The following is a 19,273-nucleotide window of genomic DNA, read 5'->3' on the forward strand; positions in this document are numbered from 1 at the left end:
TTTAAATATGTTTCATATTCTTAGTTAAGCTATTGCAAATTTCATAGCTTTTATTATTAAAAAGAATTAATATGTAATCTAGAAAGGGTTAGATTCTTGAAAAGAACATATCATGCACTCCCAGTAGCTCTCCCTTCTTTTCATAGCATACATATAATTTCTTGTGCTAATGACTTATATGATGATTATTTAGTGATTGTGTCATATCAAAATGCTTGATTATAGTATGATGAGATTAAAGATCACGGGCGAAGTACCACTCCAGAGCAGCTAATTAATCAATTAAAACTCACTTAAGGATTAGTTGGTTAGGCAATTGCTTTTTCTCCCTTCTGAAACATGTTGTAAGTGATGATATATTTAGTAGAAAAGCGGAAAATGTAGCTAAGTAGAGTGATTAAAATTCATTCAAGAGGCAGATAATTACACTCCCAGATTAAGTAAATAAAATTCTAACTTCCTGACTAATTTAAATGCTATGGCACCGTGATATTTTTCCACCCTTGAAATGATTTTCTTATATCATTATTAGATATTATTAATCAAGGTCGCATTCTTTTAAGAGTTTCCCATGCTGCCATGCAGGTTACGATAATGCGATATAGATTAGATGTGAATTAGGGCAAGCCCCAATAGTCACGAGGCCACTTCTTAGCAACTAAAGTTTCGTAGATTCGAATCTTGAGTGGTGAATCATCAAAAATCTGAACATAAATAATTATATTGCGGGTGGATTTCCCTCCCTTTCTCCTAAAAAAAGGATAATTTTAATATAGATGAAGAGAAGACACTATAAATTTAAACATGCGTAGCATAGTCCCATTTATAGCCACCAAGAAGTCTATCCATTTATTATTGATTGGTTTGCTTATAAAATCTAGTGAAAATTATAATTATTTTTCACTTCGAGCATTCAATTTTTTCATTAGGTATTTATATAATCTATTTATTAGCACCACCCCATTTTAATTTGTGTGGTTCAAAAGCTTTTTTTAACCAAAGTTGCATTTCAACTACTGTGTTATAAATATGCCAGATATTCATCGCATTCTATTCTTTACAATTACTCGTTGGCTATATCAAGTTTCGATCGAGTCCTCGATTTGACCTTTTGTTAACATTACGTGAGACCATTTATCCACTCGATCCATGACATCCAAATACCATTATGTATAATTTGTACATGCCAAAAGAAAATCATATTGATAAAGTTATAACTTGCATGCTGTTTTGGATTTGAGTAATTCATGATCACACTTGTTGAACCAAAATTGAACGTATAGGAGTAAATCAACACAAACGAATTAATGATTTTATGAGAAGTGGCAATGCTGACCACCAACAATAACTCAATAAGCACATGTATGTGATAACTTATTTAAGATTTACACTATAGTCTGTTAGGGTTCTTTTACATGTGGGAAAGCGTATGATGAAGAATGTATATAGGTGGTGGCCTTTTGAACTATTTCTAGAAATTGGTATGAAAGTAAATTTCGGATGATAATAACATACATGAAATTAATTTCATCATACATATTTTATAGTCACATCTTGTATCTAGAAAGGGACTATTGATTGGAGATATGCATGAATAATCGCAAAAAAAAGTTACTTACACTTTTACTGCTTCTATATATCGGGCAGAGTTACCATTTGTCCTTCAATTAATATATGCCAAATCTTGATCATGTTTCTCTGCATGAATATAATGAGTACATTTCGACATGGATTCATCAAAACATGAAATGTCATGGAAGAGGGAAAGAAGGGTTGGAGCATAGGAGAGATTATAAGATACGTACATATTAGACCAATATACCACACAACAAAAAAAATCTTCAAAAAAAAAAAACAAGAAGAGAGTTTCTCCATCATGTATTGTTCTCTTATGATACATACTGAAATATTTTTTTTAATCAATCATTTATTCATATGGAAATCTAAACTAAGATCAACAATGTATATCAAGCTTTGCACCTTTTTTGTATGCAACCCATCTCTCTCTCTCGCGCGCGCGCGCGCATATATATATATATATATATATATATATATATATATATATATATATATATATAAAAGTTTAGAAACTCCTTCACCTATAATATTATATTTTTTAATTTCTTTTTGTTGAGAGAGATATAATTACTACAATTACCTTGGTACTATTATTACCTATATCCCAATATCTGAGATGCATCATCTATGATTTGACCTTAGCACCTCTGATTGCTAAGTTGTAGTGTATGACTACTAGGACAAGTCCCAATTCATATGGTACTACGTGAACTAATCACTTAATTCAAGAAACTGAAGCTAATTAGAGAAGAGATTCATAATATATCTCAAGCTTAGCACATTCAGCAATGCAAAGCACATTAAGAAAAATGCTCTGCTGGCCGATGCTTAAGATAGTAATTAGTATGCTAGTTTGCTTTAACTCGAGGAACAAGTGCATGCAATTGTAAGCAAAATTTTGTTGGATGATGCTCAAAATCGTATTTTCTAGCTATGATAGTTTATATCAGCCTAGTTTACGTGCATGCAATGGCAAACAAAACTCAAGGTGTTGACGCACGGCCTCTCATACTCGGGGTTCTCTCCTTACGAGGATCTAAACCAAGGTTTCTTTGAACTCCTCCATAGACCCCAAGAATAAAAGAAGCACGTAGCTGTCATCTCAAATGCCAATCAATGCCCTACTAAACTCTATTGAAGGAGGCTACGAGAAAAGAACTCCACCCCTAAACTCCAATTCTATATAAAAAATTCACACCAGCCTCGTTCTTCGGGCACTTCGTAGGCTTACCCAGCCAACTTACAATAAACCCCCGGATAAACCGGAGCACCACACATTCCCACCTTCACTCCTTTTCTACCTACTTTAATAAGCCTAAGGAAGCAAGCTATGGGTCCTTAAAGCAGACCCTAAAGGTCATATGCGACATCTCTCCTGATTCCATTTCTATCCCTATCTCTCCTTTCCATTTCAAGCTCCCTTCCTTCACCTTATCAAGATCGAAAATAATGTCTGGAACAATAACCAGCAAGCCATTATCCTGTTATAATCCCAACTGCTCATTTAGCTAAAATATTATTTCAATGTCTACAGTTATGATAAATATCTGGCACCTCATTTCAAAGGCTTGCCTTTCAGAAAATTCAGGATTCAAATTCCAATTATCAGATTAAAAAACTGTTAAACTAGTCATTGTTTAGATCATCTGAAAACAATATATATCTGAAGAAGCAGCAACTTTTTTATAACTAATATTATGAGGATGCTAATTAGCAATTTTGGGAGGAATATATTGTCTTTTTGAAATCATTGTAGCATTATTTTTAGAGAGGCCAACCAAGCTGCTGACTGAATGGCATCATATGTTTTATGATTTGCTGTTATTTAATTTTTTTTAGATATATCTACACTAGAACTGTATAATTCATCTGGTTTAGTAAAAAAAAAAAAAAATCATCTTGGCATCTAATATCCCCTCCCCAATTCCCCTCCTATCCCTATCTCTTTTTCCCACTGCAGACTGCCGTCCTCCTACTGGACCCCTATGCCTCCTTCCAACCAATCAAAACACCACCTACAGCGCCATTAATTTAACCAGAGAGAGAGAGAGAGAGGTCCATATATGTTGGGAAAATCCAACATCTACTTTCTCCTTTCCCACCATCTGCTTCCTCTTGCCATGCTCATAGCTGAGAGAGTTCTTTAGGCTTTCTCCAAGTACAAAGAAACTGAGCACGAGAAGTGGGAATTCTCTATTCTCTCTTGTAATTGCCACATTGATGGGAAGAAAAAAAAAATGATCACAAGGGAAGATAGGGACCCACCACTAGCCAACTAGGCGGGCCATCCCTTGTGGTTGGCTGGGTCAGTTGTACACCAATGATTTAGTGTACTAGCAGGGCCATTTTGTTGGACAGAAATGGCAGGCAGGGTTCGTGTCGTGATCACAAAAAGTGGGTGCCACACCTAAGAACCCAACCGGACGGTGCACCCGTTTTCCCGTCCGCTTTGTTGGCTTTGTGCTTTATGTCCCCCTCTCTAGTGGAGACCGCACCTTTGGGGTGGACCCCTTGGGTGCAACTTTAGGGTTTAAAGTAGATATCTGGTCCTAGGTTTTACCCTAGAGTCTAACATTGGGGAGTTGGGTTGGGTTAAAGGCAATTCTAGGGCAAATGAAGCTCACAAATATCTTAGCTCAGCAATGGACACGATCTTAAGATTCTGACTTTCTTTACCCAAGCAGAGTATAGGCCAAGCTAGGTTAAATTTGAGTCGAGCATGATTGAAGTTGAGTTGGATGGGTTGGCTATTGTGAAGATTTGATTAAGGTTCATTATCGATTTGACCAGAAAACCTTTCATGCATGATTGAAGTTGAGTTGGATGGGTTTGGCTATTGTGAAGATTTGATTTAGGTTTAGAGTCGATTCGATTGGTAAACCTAAAGGAAGGATTAGTTTCGAATTTTGATGAAGCTCTACTATAAGAATTCAATTTGGGCTTTGATTGTGACATATCAACCAAACTATAATCTCAAACCCAACGATGAATTAACATTTTTTTTTTAATCAAGGCCCAATGCAAATAGGGTGCTTGTTGGCTTATCTTTTTCTTTTCTTTTGATGATGTAGCCTGTTGGCTTTTTTTGACGTAGAGTTTAGGTTAGTGCTGAGTTAACCTAAACATCATCACAGTCCCGAGGCCTACCTTTCTTTAAAATTTAGATATGTTTGTTAGGTATTTTTTTCATTTGTGAATCAAATATAATTTATCATTCGTTAGTTCTCCCAAGAATAATCATTGTAGCAATCATCATTATCAAAAAGAAACTAGTCCAGGATTTTATTGAATAAACAAGGAGTATTATTTCCACTAGTATATAACTAAGATTTTGGATGCATGACAAATCAATTAAAATTTAAATTTAAAATTAAAAAAAATTTAATTACCAATCATTCAAAATAATTGTTATTTTAAGTCAAGCGTCATAAATTGCAGAATCAAAAAAAAAAATCAAGGATTAGATTAATTTTGCATATGATGGATTGGGATCATTAGGAAAGAAATTTGGCAATCCAGGATTGGACAGAATATGTTGGGCACAAAGTAGGACACTATTTAGCGGAGGAATTTAATTTAAGATATATTAAAAAATAAAAATTAAATATATTTTTAAGCTAAATATAAGTAATGCTAGGTACAATATTACTGAGCTTGAGTGGCTTTTTGCTCGAATGAAACAAGCACAACCAATAAGTGTGATTCTTTTTTTTTTTTTGCTACAACGGATAATTCATACAACATGTGTACGAATACATCCAATAAAGTCAAAAAACAAAATATCACGGAGCTTCCGAGGCAGCTCCTCATCTTTTGTCCACACAGTACTACCGGCGTGGTTAGCCACATAGATGGCCACCAATTCGTAGCTCCATTGGCTTCTCTAAATACATGTTTAGCTAAGACAATACCTCCATGCTTCATCATCATCCAGATGTCACGAAGTAATGGACGGTCTCCGGCAGCGACCCTCAAATCTCTCTGGATCCAACTGATAACCGTGGTCGAGTCACCCTCCAACATGATTGACCTAGCTGATAGCACACTTTAAAGTTGCATGGTGCCTTGCAACCCTAATGTCAAATGCCAATTAAGTGAAGAAGTTGGAGGCGAGCCATCAAAAGGTGAAAGTTTCTCGAGTCCCATAACGGCGCCTTCGCTCCTAACGGAAAGGAGGATTCTCCACGAACCCCACGCCTTCGACTTTGCTCGGTACTAAGTTCCTCTAACTTAAAAGCGAAAGCTAAGGCGCCGCACCCCATCTTTTCATAAGCCATGTTAGGCTTTTGATGTCTCCTTTGTTAAATCCTTTACCAGTCATTTGTTAAGTGACAACTTCACTTTTAATTTTTTTCTCGTTTGGGAGTAGGAGTCTTGTCAATGAGAAAAACAAGGGGAGATTTTGGTGTTAATGCGTTTTCCTTTTCAAGCATGCAAAGTGCGGCCGTTTCTGATTCTATTCTTTTAGTTGAGAATTGGTGATTTGGGTTGGTTAAGTAACAAAATAATGATGCGTTAATGGTCTAATCGATCATTAAGAAAATGTTTTAAAAGAAGATAGCTTTAATCTACTTTAGTGGTCTTCTATGCACTCAAGGATAAATTGGATATTGTAAGAGTTGAGTCATGCTGCACTTTATTGTTGATAATCTTTGCTTTCTTTCTTTGTTTTTATGAACTCTAGTTGACACCCCCGAGGATACATAGCATAGGCACACGTAATCAGGCACTTAAGGTGGACACTTGTCGAATTGCAAGGAGATTAAGTCATTTGTATCATGTCAACTTGTTAATTATCATTATATGCTCGTTGCACTGTTTGGCTACTGTGCTTCAAACAAAAAAAAACTATCACAAAGAGCAGCACAATACTTTCTACATATGCACATGTTTTCTAATCACAACTTTTTTTCTTTTTTTGGGTACAATGGTAGCTTACATGCGACGGGTGTGAGCTAATCACAATTGTTTCATAGAGAGAGCAAGATTTCATCACACTTGACTGGTTCTCCACTCAGATCCAATCAAATCTAAATTAAGTAATGAGGGTCTCATATTAATGATCCGAACAATTGAGTGTAATCTAATACTTCTAAATTATTTATACACTAAAAGTAGTGTAGATTAGAAGCTCTCAATCTATGCATCAAGTGGTCAAAAAATTATATTGTTCTGTATTATTTAAACTATCTATTTTTTTATTATTTGAATTTATACATTAGGAATCTTAGGATTACATGATTTTTGATATGTAAATAGTTTAGAAATAGTACATCATTTCCAACATCTCATTTCATCAATGTAGAATCCATCATCTGAGTTAGACTTGATTAAATTTCGAAGAAGACCCCCTCGAATATATATATATATATATATATATATATATATATATATATATATATATATATATATATATATATATATATATATATATATATATATATATATATATATATATGATATTTTCTAGCATGTATTAAAAGCATTCAAGTAGACTACATGAGTGGCATATTAGGAATCACCTTATTTATGTCGCCTAGGCAAAATCCAAAAGAATCACCTTTATAGATTAGGTATTTTAAGACTATATAAGTGGATCATATCCAACGACTCGGATCATCAATATAAAATCTATGATCTGATTTAGATTTGATCAAATTTTAAAAAAGATCCACTCGAATATATTCAAATGTATTATATATATATATATATATATATATATATATATATATATATATATATATGTAATATTTTCTAGCATGCATTAAAAGCACCCAAGTAGACCACAGTGATATATTAGGAATCACCTTGTTTATGTCGCCTAGGCAAAGTCTAAAAGAATCACCTTTATAGATTAGAGATCTTAAGACTATATAATTTTTAGTATGTAAATAGTTTAGAAAAAGTAGATCATATCCAACAGCTTGAATCCTCAATGTAGAATCCATTATCTGAGTTAGATTTGATCAAATTTCGAAGAAAATCCACTTGAATATATTCAAGTGTATTATATATATATATATATATATATATATATATATATATATATATATATATATATATATATATATATATATATATATATATATATATATATATATATAATAATTTCTGGCATGCATTGAAAGCATCCAAGTAAACCGCACGAGGGGTATGTTAAGAATCAACTTATTTATGTGGCCTAGGCAAAGTCCCAAAGAAAATATTTAACAAGCGGAACTGAGAAGCCGTTAGAAACACCCGTAAAAGTAAATGCATTTTAAATAGAGCATAAGATGCAAAGGGCAGATATAATAGAGACCCATCCGATTGAGTGCTGTTACAGCTTTCGAATCCTATGTACCACTGAAGCCCATCTGTGCTCCGTTCCTTTCCATTTGCATGATATATTCTCAAAACTCTTCTTTACCTATTTTATTTTATTTTTTCAAAGGTTCACAAATATATAATGTTAAAAGCAATAGATGAGATTTCTTCTCCTCTTTCTCTAGAGGGGAAAAGAACAAAAGAAAGAAAGAAGTACTTTTATTGAGGCTAGCGGGTTAAGCTTGGACTTTTACAAAAGCCAGGCTTGTAAATGTTAGATCTGAGTTAGATTATAGCTCAATTAATCCAACATGACTCCAAGTTTTGAATGCCCACTCTTGTCCAATTTGAAAAGGCAACGAACCAGCCACGAGTCATATGTATAACCAGAAAATCCAACCTGTAACGCATATTGTGCTCTCATGTTGAGTAATGGAATCGGGGAGTAGATAAAAGCTTGATCTTTACCAAAATTAATATGTTTAGTAGGCAATTTAATTAGTGATCTCTGGTTGAGGATTTCGTATCTAATTACTGTCCTTTTCTGTCGTTAAGATCACTCTTCAGTTATGTCAACAATATCGAATGTTGTTTGCCATGAATCCATAGCAGCTTCAGCTTGGGATGATGACAATATCATCTTGTGTTCTCATGGAATCTGGGCTTTGATGTATTTATCAAACTCGAGGTGCTTGCAGGGTGATTTATTATTTAATATCTCGATGCACTATGTTGATTGCAGTTACTATTGACCAATGCCATGCCAATCATCTGATCTTTGTTTCCTTTAACCCTATATCAGCATCAAATGTTATCATTATTTGTCGATCAAGAACTATAATTTCTAGGAGATTATATATACAATAAAAAGATGACCTGTAACAGTTATATTCTGTTTTTAAAAGCAATTACTTCATTCTTCGTCGAGAAATTTTACATCTTAGCGCTTTATTTCATTAAAATTGCTATTGACATATGTCAAATATTTCAAGTGTTGGTTGTTAATTTGCTTTGAACCCTATAGCAGCATATGATATGTGATTTTTCTTTTGAAGGGTAAATTAGAAGGTAGTGGAAGCCTTACAAAGATATCTTATTAGAGGTGCTATTTCGATATGGAGGGTGGGGCACGAAATGTTTTTGTTGAATTATTTATGCTGGTTTGGTTTAATTTAGCATTGTTTTCACTTATCCGATTGTTTCTTGGTCCTTAAATGGGTCTTCATATTGAATCAACCCTAAGGAAGCAGATGGAACTTAGTTGTGCCTTCACTCAACTGTTACAATCTACAACTCAACTCTATTAGGCTGTTACAATCTGAATTCAATAATATTAATTTCTTCTCTGGAGATTACTCCTACAATTCTCTCTCTTGTTCACCTCTATCAAAGAGTGGGTGGTCTTGCAACTTCCAGAACTGAAACAAATTAAAAAAAATTTATGCCACTTAAGTTTCTGATCATAAAACTCAGGAGGGGGTGTTGTCTTATTTGCACTTTATGAACTAAAAAGCTCCGTAGATTGTGAGAGCAAGAATACATTTCCAATCCTGCTTGGTATTATCTTAGTAATAAACTATTCTTTAATCATTATATTCAAATAAAGTGAGCTGCTTTATGGTAGATTTAAGATGAATTTGTTAGTTTGGATTTCTTACCATAAGTTAAGCCATTAAAAACCATAAGCAATTATGTGTAGTATATATGCTCCTATGAGTTGTATCCAAAATGTATGGACAACTGTAATTTTGAATATATGAGGATGCATATATGCTCCTATGATTTGTAATTATAACACAAGTACACCGATGAAAAATTAAATATTCAGAATTTTTGCTACATCAGAATCTTCTTTTTCTCCATATCATCTGATTGCCCATCCTTCCCACAATCAACTTTAGCTTATATGCTGAAAGCCTGAAACTATCTTGAACGATCACCATCAGAGTCACTACTTGTCTTGTTAGTATATATTTCCCTAGTGTTTCTAACATTTTCTTATCCAATTATGCCTCAAAGTTTGTCGTTGGTGTAGTACAAAAATGTCGTGCTACGGAAGTATGTTTTTTGACCAAAATGTAATTAAGCAGAAATTCCATATGACACGCAACTCATTTTTGATGCTCATCTAATATGCCATATTACATGAAATTGCTGCCATCTTGCATGTTGTTCACCATTTTCTTGGCATGCACAAATGCATTGTATTAATACAAACCTATCGTTGACCTATTATAGTATATTTTATAGTTTACATGATATAATTAATATTATAAAATAATATAAATGTTAAAGAATAATATTATATATTACATATCAATTTTTAATAATATGGTGTCATGATATATTCTATATGATTAATATTAATATTTTAATAAAATATCAACACTAAAGAGTACATTATATTTTACATTACAATACATTGCATCATATCTTAGAAATATAATAATAAAATATATGACATAGTGATATTTTGTATAATATTAATCACAAACAATTATTATAATTAACAAGATATAACAATTTTATTATAGTAATATTATATTAATAAAATGAAATAATATTATTGTATAATATTAACATTATTATAATACTAATCTTATAGTAATATATTAAATATTTATTATACCAAATAAAATATTATTAAGGTGATGTTACTAATAATTATGCTAGCATACCAACATATATTAAGATATTAGATAATTTAATATGATAAAATAATATCTTAATTGATTGGTTTTCCTAAGCCTTGGTTTTTATAATAAAAGTATGGCACTATATATCATTGCATTATGTGGGGTTCCTTTGACCTAGTTAAATAATTATATGAAAGGAGGGGAAAGGATCGAGCAACAATCAGACATCTTTAGGGTTATTATACATGGTACAAAAAGAAAAAAATTACATATTACACTTAGAATCCATCAATTTAATATGGAATATCAAGATGAAGCTTAAAGGAAGAGATATTTTGAGTTTCGCCAAAACATTGGTTTGATCATTGATTTATATTTGCTTCAAATATATCGCTGCTTTGCTTGCAATATTGTTGGAGGATTTCTGTTGCATTCTGTCATTACAGTATACTAGACCTTCTCAACTTAGAAGAATGCTCCATAGCCAGCTTCACTTGAATGGATCGATACGGTAGACTTTGCCGGTGATGATTATAGCATCTCCTTTTCTTCTCTCCGTTGCTTTTGCCCGTCTTCTTTAACCCCATAAGAGCGTGAAAGACTCAGACAAACCGCATCAGATTTAAGAAACCAAAGCCCTCCAGGCTTTGCAAGCTTGCATCATCCAATTATCATTGCAAAGGAAAAACTGTTAAGCTAAGTTTTAGGCAGGAAAATAATTCCAACTAAAGGCTTCTATCTGCTGTCACTTTACATATCTTACAAACTTTATGGCAGCACAAAGCACAATTGCCATGATAGTATGATACCCCTATGAACGTGTAAAAGAGTCTCCCACTCTCTCCCTCTTAGCATGCAAATATTGTAAGTTGCACTCTATTTACAGCATCTGAGGCAAAAGCTGATGGTCTTATTCTTTATGGATCTCCTGGCTATTCCAAGGAATTACCTTCTCTCAAGTATTAACTTGAGAGCTATTACTTATGTAAGAGGTTTAAACTCGGGTTAAATTTTATTCACCACACATCCCATTTCTTCCGTCCATCTTGCCGACTTCTTTTTCACTGCTTTCTTTTGCATGCAGGCAAAAAGAAGGATGCTTTGATCCACTTAAGGAAGAAAGGAAGTTCCACCAGCATGTACATTGAAATTGGGTATCAAATGAGGGGAGCTCGCTCTATTGTGTCCACCTTGATTGTAGGCGATTAGTGATGAATTATAGTAATCGACGATGCTCGCATCCTTGAGGACAGGATTATCGTCGCTGTCTATATCTTTAGACTTTGCTTGAACGGTACCCTTTGTGGCAGAGCCACATTGTCTTGGTTGCGTCTGATAGAATACCTTGGACACAACTAGCTCACCATCCTTCTCTTCTTCATCAGAGCCCAAGTGGTATTGGTGCATCACCCAATTGGTTTTCTCAGGTTTTTGCTGTTTGCCGTAGTTGGTGTAGAGAACCAGTATCTTCTTGTACCCCTTCAGCTTCCCACCTGCGAACACTGGTCTTGTCTTGCCAGTTTTGTGCCACCGTGTCTCACCTCCATGTTCGTCGGCAGACACTTTTCTTCGCTTCCTAGTCCCTGTTGTGTATGCCTTGGAAGGGCGATGGAAGAAGTGTCGAAGTAGACCATCCCTGCTCACTCCTATAAAAATATACGGTGCACATCATAGCTTCAGATTCTAGTTATAAATGGAAGGTGATTTAAATTTACAAAATAGAATCAAGCCAAGCATATGTTATGAAATGTAATGACAGTTTGTACATTCGATCATCATGACAAAGTTAAATTTAGAATAGATTATTTATTGGATATTTTGTCTTGGATATTCTCCTCTTGGAGAATCAACGCACATCGATATGAAGTATAAAATAAAAATTATTTCCATATTTTAATTTAAAAGATACTCACAGAAGTTTCATCCAGATTGATTATATAATACCTGAAAAGAAATAGTGTGGCTTCTTATTTGCAAAGTTATGCTATTTCTCTAGTTGTTCTCACGGGAGCATATAAGAGATCACTATAGTCGCCTCCCGTAGTGTAAATCAAACTCGGCACATAAATTGCCGGCTTCAGGTCAAGTTCGCAAGGAACCCAGAAAAATTCAGCGAACGGTTTGTTGATTTTACTAAGAAGAAAATACTCCATGTTTCGTACATTTTATTTCAGTCAAGCAGCCGATTGATCTTGTTATAAAAAAATATAAAAATATAAATAAATTTACCTCATTCTATCTTTTGGGATAAGTGGTGATTTCAACATGGTATCAAAGCAGAGGTCCTCAGATCACTCTAAGAAGCACACCGCCATGGCTCCCCATGTATACACCCGACCCCCACCCCACTCCACCCATATCTCATGCCCTTCTCTCCCTTTCCACCCTACGAGGTCCCTATCTCTCGCCTTCTTGGTGATCACTTATTGTCATCGAGGCTCCTAACCACCGTCTCTGCCAAAGTTCCCAACCGATAAAGCTTCCTCCTTTTTCTTCTTCATTTTTTTTATTGTTCTTCTTCCTTATGTACGACCCCAAGGAGAATGGCACAAGGCAGCCCTGTTTCACCAACACCACCACCTCCCACATCGCCTCGCGGCTTCTTTTTCCCCTCTTAACGGCCAGTGGCCGTGCAGTAGGTGGCGGCCAAAGGCTCGACCACCGGGCACCGGCGCCCCTATTTTTCACTAGATGGTGGAACCATCCTCCCTCTCCATGCTCTCTTTCTCTCATCATCTCGCGCTCTCTCCCCCCCATCCCTCTCTCCTCATGCATTTGTGAAACTCTGAAGTGGAGCCCACTGACTTTAGCTGCACCACAAAAGACATGAATGAGGGGGCTTGACTGCATTTGGACCTGAGGATTGTAGGGACACATAAGGCTAGATTTCGGCTCGGGATGTGTAACCCGATCCTGGTCACCAATTGATCCCAATAACCTTTGTTGGAGAGCGGATGGGGATCCGGAACTTTAGTCCCATATCGGTTGAGTAGCAAAAAGGATTGTGCCTTATTAAGGAGGGGTATACTCCTTCCTTTCGGAGGTGCCTTTTTAAAGGACAAAACCGTGAGGGGAGTGTGAACCCATAAAAGCGGACACCGCCTAAGGGAGTCCATCTCCAAAACAGACAATACCTCTTGAAGGGACGCGATCCATTTTCCTGCTCTAACGGATGGCGCTAGAGGAAGGGATCCGCCGTAACTTACCCGCACGAATTCTTCCCACTAGGAGGGCTAGTGTTGGGGAGCGGATGGAGACACGGAACTTTAGTCCCACATCAGTTGAGTGGCAGAAAGGATTGTGCCTTATTAAGGAGGGGTACAGTACTCCTTTCATTCGGAGGCGCCTTTTTAAAGGATAAAGCCATGAGGGGAGCGTGAACCCATAAGAGCAGACACCGCCCAAGAAAGTCCATCCCCAAAGTGGACAATACCTCTTAAGGGGACGCGATCCATTTTTCTGCTCTAACAACCTTGATCTAGAAGGATTTTGGATTAAGAAGCCCTAGATGGGCCCTACAGACTTAGAAAATGACCAAGATTTTTACTTTTTTAAAAAAGAGAGTAATTATAAAATGTGCTTCGTCTAGATTGCTCAATTGTCTTCTAAAAAGGTCCACATAACCTGATCAACAAGACTTTTAGTGGCCGTGAGTTGATCTATAGGTTACCTCTATCCCTAGAATTTTTATCATGCATCTAATTTGATTTATATAACTTTATATTACTCAGTTATCTGTATTATTTAAAATTTAAATTATGGATATTATCTATGCATATATTTATATTTAATTAAATATTGTATATATATTTGCATAAAAATGAACTTAAAATATGAGATTAAGCATGACATGATTTACTTGAGCATGAACTGAATTTTATTACATTGATAAATTTGTTGATTTAATTAGTTGTGATGTTGCTCTCTAGTTTGACTATGATTATATAGTCCAAAGCTAGTTTTCTTTTGGATAGTGCTAATGGGATAATCCTCGGCACATACTGTTGCAAGCATGTTGTTCGTATAATTTCAGAGTTAGTTTTCTTTTGCACCTCCAGTAGGGTAAAATTGGCGCATGCTGATTGACTGCCTGTTGAAGTTGAGAGCTAGTCTCTTTAAAGCTCACTATAGATGGATCGTGGCTATAGTTATAAAGATTAGGAGAGAGAAAGAATGATTTATCTATATTGATTTGAAAAAATTATTTTTTAATCTAGTGCATTAAACTTTTTGAAATTTATATTGATGGAAATACTTTTTATTATGCATTTATCGGCATGCTTTATTTATAATTGAAAATTTGTATTATGAAAATTAATATCTTATGTATAGTCTGCTTGATCTAACTAGAGGTAAAAGTTACTAAACTTTAGCTCACTCATGATCTCTTCTTACATTATTTAGATACCACATAGTAGATTACACAAGAACTATAAAGATGAACGAAAAAAAAAAGGATTCAGTTGATCTTATATGTACTTTTAGACAGTTGTATGTTTTTACTTTATAAGATTGTCCAAACAATCATTCTAATTTTTGTTATATTAAAAGTATTTGTGCTGTGATAATACTAGTACTGCTTGGATTTTGGGTTGATATTTGAATGAAAAGGACTAGCTTGCACATCCTATAGAAATTAAATCTAATTAGGAATGTGCAGTCGTTTGCTACATGCTCGGCTTATAACTTCGGATCAGAGAATGTGCAGTCACTGTAATTTATTCAAATTCTCTCATACAGTAGAGCAATGCTTACAAGATTTCTCTGTATGTTTAACTGTCTTGTATTATAATGAGATGCTAATGGTGGAACTGGTAAAGTCACTAAGGGTGTGGCTACTGAGCCTAGATTGGAGTCATGTCGTCTCTCTTTCATTTTTTATTTTTTTATTTTTTTTTTAAGACGAAGATTCAAGTTCTGTCTTCACCTTAATAACGGTAGGTGGAGCCTGCATCCAACCTTTTCTAAGCATAAAAAAGGCATCAAATTACAATAAAGTTCTTATAAATTAAATATTGCATAGCAGAAAGGTATATAGTCTCTGAAAAATCTATTATAGATAATATCTGAAAAATCAACATTAAATTCTTATCTTGCAAATGCCTAATTTCGAAATATTCTAATAAATTTAATGACAAGTTGCCGAGTTTATTTATTTGTTTGTTTATTTGTTAATTTATTGTGATAAAGGGATGAAGACCAGCCTAGCTGATAATTTTCATGTACATGGCTTAACACATCAACAACCGAGCCTTTTGAAGTGTTTATTTTTATCTTTTACAGAAAGAGAGAGAAATCTACTCGCCCTAAAATTATCGAGGTCCAAATTTTTGAAGATACACATACTAAAACTCAAATATGAAACCTTTGGCTTCTGAGGGGGGGGGGGGGGGGGGGAGAGAGAGAGAGAGCTGTGACCATTAGAAAAAGCCCAATATACAAAATCCATTTTGGTTAGCTTATGCATCATGCAACTTATTGCTCAAAATACTTCATATAATTTGAAAAATATGATTTTTAAAACCAAGAAGAATATAGTTCCGTTATATTCTTTTATGAAACTCAAAGCAACCCTAATGTCTAATATTTCTATAATAAGAAAATATGGTTCCTGATGGCTTGGAATTCTAGCTATCCAATTTATGCATGCAAGTCCTATGAATTCATAGCAGGCTGAAAATTAATTTATTGCTTCCACGCAACAACTACCATAGTTATGCTCTGGTGCTAAAGTATATCATAGGCCTTTAAATTGAAGGCTCACATCTTTTATGCTATTTCACAGAATTTTGAGAACGATAAATGCAAAAATTTCTTCTTCTGCTGTTCATCATCATCATGAAAAACATGATTATCTTTGAAGACTTCTCAAACGCAGAACACAATTAATCTTATTTTGTGAATCAGGACTAAATTTTTGGCTTCTAGATTTCGAGTGCTCCACAATGCATTTTTGGCACCAATTCATTGGTATGATGTTATCACACATGGCAAAGCTAGTGTGCAATAAATTATTCCCTTTGTATATAGCATGCAGCAGTGCTCAAGCACGTACGCGCGAGCTTGTTGAAGCATGCATGAAGATGAATAGCAGTATTCATATCGTAAAAATATGACTAATATAATAATTACTATATGAAATCGTAGGCCAAGAGATTTTAAAGAATTATTTCGAGATCATTACCGGGGAGTTTCTCTGGGTGGGTATAGCAAATCCCATTCTCGCCTTCAATTGTAGGAATGAACTCGTCGATGAGAGGGTGAAGCTTTTGTGAATTTGGCCTCGCCTTCCCCTCCAAGTGCTCGAGAAGCTCCTGGTCGGTCGGATCGAACTTGACACCAGCAGGCAGCCCAGGCAAATCTTGGATGGCAGCAGCCGCAGCCTGACCACATCCATTGCCAATATCACTCATCATATATATGTTGTTTTCTTGTTCCTCCATGTTTTTAAATAACATAATTCTTCTTTTTTTTCATCAAAAAAAGAGAATCCTTTTTTAATTTATTTAATTTGAGAAACAAGAAGATATCATAAGATTCCATGAATACCCTAATATAATTTATGAACAGAAGAGACATGAATCATGATACGTGTCACCACCATGCAACAAATTTATGGAGAAAATATTCGGAAAAAAATATGGAATTCTTGAGAAGAAAGGAGAAAGGCAGCCTCACCTGCTCCTCGTATTGGATGTGGTGGCCACAAGAAGGGCAGGTCTCGATCGCGTTTGCGTGACATTTCTTGCCGATCGGTGCAGACGAAGAACCCGAGCTCCTCTCGATCATGCGATCATCGTCGCAGCTGTTGCACCATCTCATCTTTCTTCCTCAACTCTCATACCCACCCAGGTTAAAACCTCTCCTTGGAGGGCAGGCAAGAGGACGGAGAAGAGGGATACGTAAAGACTGGGGAGGGAAAGAAGAGGATAAAAGAAAAGAAAAGAATGGAAAAGGAAAAGAAGAAAGAAGCCTGTCTCTCTCTTATATATTAAAGCTACGGGTGTCCTCTCTTCCCCAACCCCTCCCTCAATTCTCCTTGAGCTTTGGGAAGGAATAGAATTCTTCTCCACTTTTGCTCATCATTCCCCAGGGTGTTCAGGTGGAGAGAAAACAGAAGACAAGAAAACCCCCTCCTAATACCCCTCCAACCATCTAACAAAACCAAGAATATAAAGAAAAAAAAGAAAAAGACAGAACAAGCCCGGCTAATATAAATAGGTTGCTTCATCCTCAAGTATGGTCATGCTATAATTGCTATTATACGTGCAGGAGGAGACATGTAACCTCTCTAGCACACTTTTTTTCTTTTTTCCTTTCAAAATCTTTAATAAGTTAAGAAACAAACAGAAAGAATGGCTTGAGTAGAGATGGGGCAACCTGCTTCGTAAGAGACATTTCACCACCCTGAGAGAGATGGTTAGATGGATAAGACCGAGAGAGAGAGAGAGAGAAGGTGAGCCTTGTAGCTCCAAGGTCACCGTAGAGTGCCTTGGAAGACATATAGCCACTAACCTGATCTCTCTATAACCTTAATATATTTCACTCTTTGTTATCTATCTTTATACATGATATAAATCTCTGATCCCTCTCTTTTTTCTTTTTTTTTTTGAGGTAAGGGGAGGCCGAGCCATCTAATTTATTAAATATGTGAGAAAAGTATATATATGAGAGTCAATGGAGATAGGGATGAAATGGTAGGTAGATGAAACAATAGGCAATATGATGAGGAGAGGATCGCACCCGGCTGATAGTTAGGAGTTAAGTTCAGCTTCATATCAGACTGGTCTTTGATTCAATTTAGCTTTCGATAGACTAGATAGTTGCTGCAGTACGTGCAACCAAAAACCATTACTATGGAGAATATTTGAGATTTTTGCTATCAAAGAAGGCGGGGCTGAATCGGACTTCCTAGTTATTAATGATAAGAATTATTTCTGTTCTTCTTTCTCTTTATTAGTTTCGTGAGGTTCAATGTGTGTTGTGGCTTGTCATGCAAGCCATGCCGACAAGTTTGAATCCCACAAGGCATGGCTCGTGGTTGGAGACTTGTGTGGGAGAATCAGGTGTGAGCTTGATTGGAAGAAGAAGGTTTGACCGGGGTTAGATACTTAGATGGGGGCAAGGCTGTGTATTGGTTGGACGAGAAGAAGGGGATAAGGACAGGTGTAGGAACCGGACTGGATTGTTAAAGTTTAACGGTGCAATTGGTTTTGCATCCATTCGTGACTTCGGGCATCTGGTGAGATGGGAGTGCGATGGCTTTTTCTGGGGGAAGAAGCATGCTAAAGTGGGGCCACATTCCCTTGTTTGCGACCGTGATACAAGATGTCTTCTACGTTTACTTGTATAAAATAGAAGGAATTCAGCAAAAAAATATATTTAATAATCCAATATACAGAAAAGGAAAGCATCTTTTCTCTCTTTTTTTTTTAAAAAAAAGAAGAAACTATCCTTTTTTGAATTTTAGCAGGCCATTATATCCTTGCCTTTATACTGCTTTTCACATTTGCCATTGTGGATCAACCTATATCATGTTTACATGTATTCACAATATGTGGGCATCAACCAAGCTAGGAAAATTTTCTACCAAAAAAGACAAATTTGTATAGTGGTCCAAGAAAGTCAGAATCTAAAAAAAAAAAAGAAAGAAAGAGAAGAAAGTTGACCTATATCTATAAGTTTGACAATTGCAAAAAAAGGAAAAAAAAGTACAAAATCACCTAAAATAAATGATGGTGTTGCTTAGTTTT

At 35.4% G+C, this 19,273-nt stretch overlaps 1 protein-coding gene across 1 annotated transcript; it reads right to left on the reverse strand.

Annotated features, from left to right (window-relative positions):
* Nucleotides 1-10,865: 10,865 nt before the first annotated feature.
* LOC103713206 (NAC domain-containing protein 73-like) lies at nucleotides 10,866-18,510 on the reverse strand. Its single transcript, XM_008800043.4, has 3 exons — nucleotides 17,199-18,510; nucleotides 16,705-16,903; nucleotides 10,866-12,166 (listed from the first exon to the last, which is right to left on the reverse strand). The coding sequence occupies exons 1-3, from the start codon at nucleotides 17,340-17,342 to the stop codon at nucleotides 11,631-11,633; spliced, it is 879 nt and encodes a 292-aa protein (XP_008798265.2). The 5' UTR covers nucleotides 17,343-18,510; the 3' UTR covers nucleotides 10,866-11,630.
* Between the last annotated feature and the right edge of the window lie 763 nt (nucleotides 18,511-19,273).

Source organism: Phoenix dactylifera, chromosome 11, assembly GCF_009389715.1.
Source record: "Phoenix dactylifera cultivar Barhee BC4 chromosome 11, palm_55x_up_171113_PBpolish2nd_filt_p, whole genome shotgun sequence".
Lineage (NCBI taxonomy): Eukaryota > Viridiplantae > Streptophyta > Magnoliopsida > Arecales > Arecaceae > Phoenix > Phoenix dactylifera.

What these genes read in the sequence shown, in the direction of transcription:
- LOC103713206 (XM_008800043.4), bottom strand. Translation starts at nt 17,342, where the DNA reads ATGAGATGGTGCAACAGCTGCGACGATGATCGCATGATCGAGAGGAGC. An exon ending in ACATCCAATACGAGGAGCAG is followed by an intron (nt 16,904 to 17,198) that starts GTGAGGCTGCCT and finishes GGATGTGGTCAG; the next exon opens with GCTGCGGCTGCTGCCATCCA. An exon ending in CCACCCAGAGAAACTCCCCG is followed by an intron (nt 12,167 to 16,704) that starts GTAATGATCTCG and finishes ATATTTTTATAG; the next exon opens with GAGTGAGCAGGGATGGTCTA.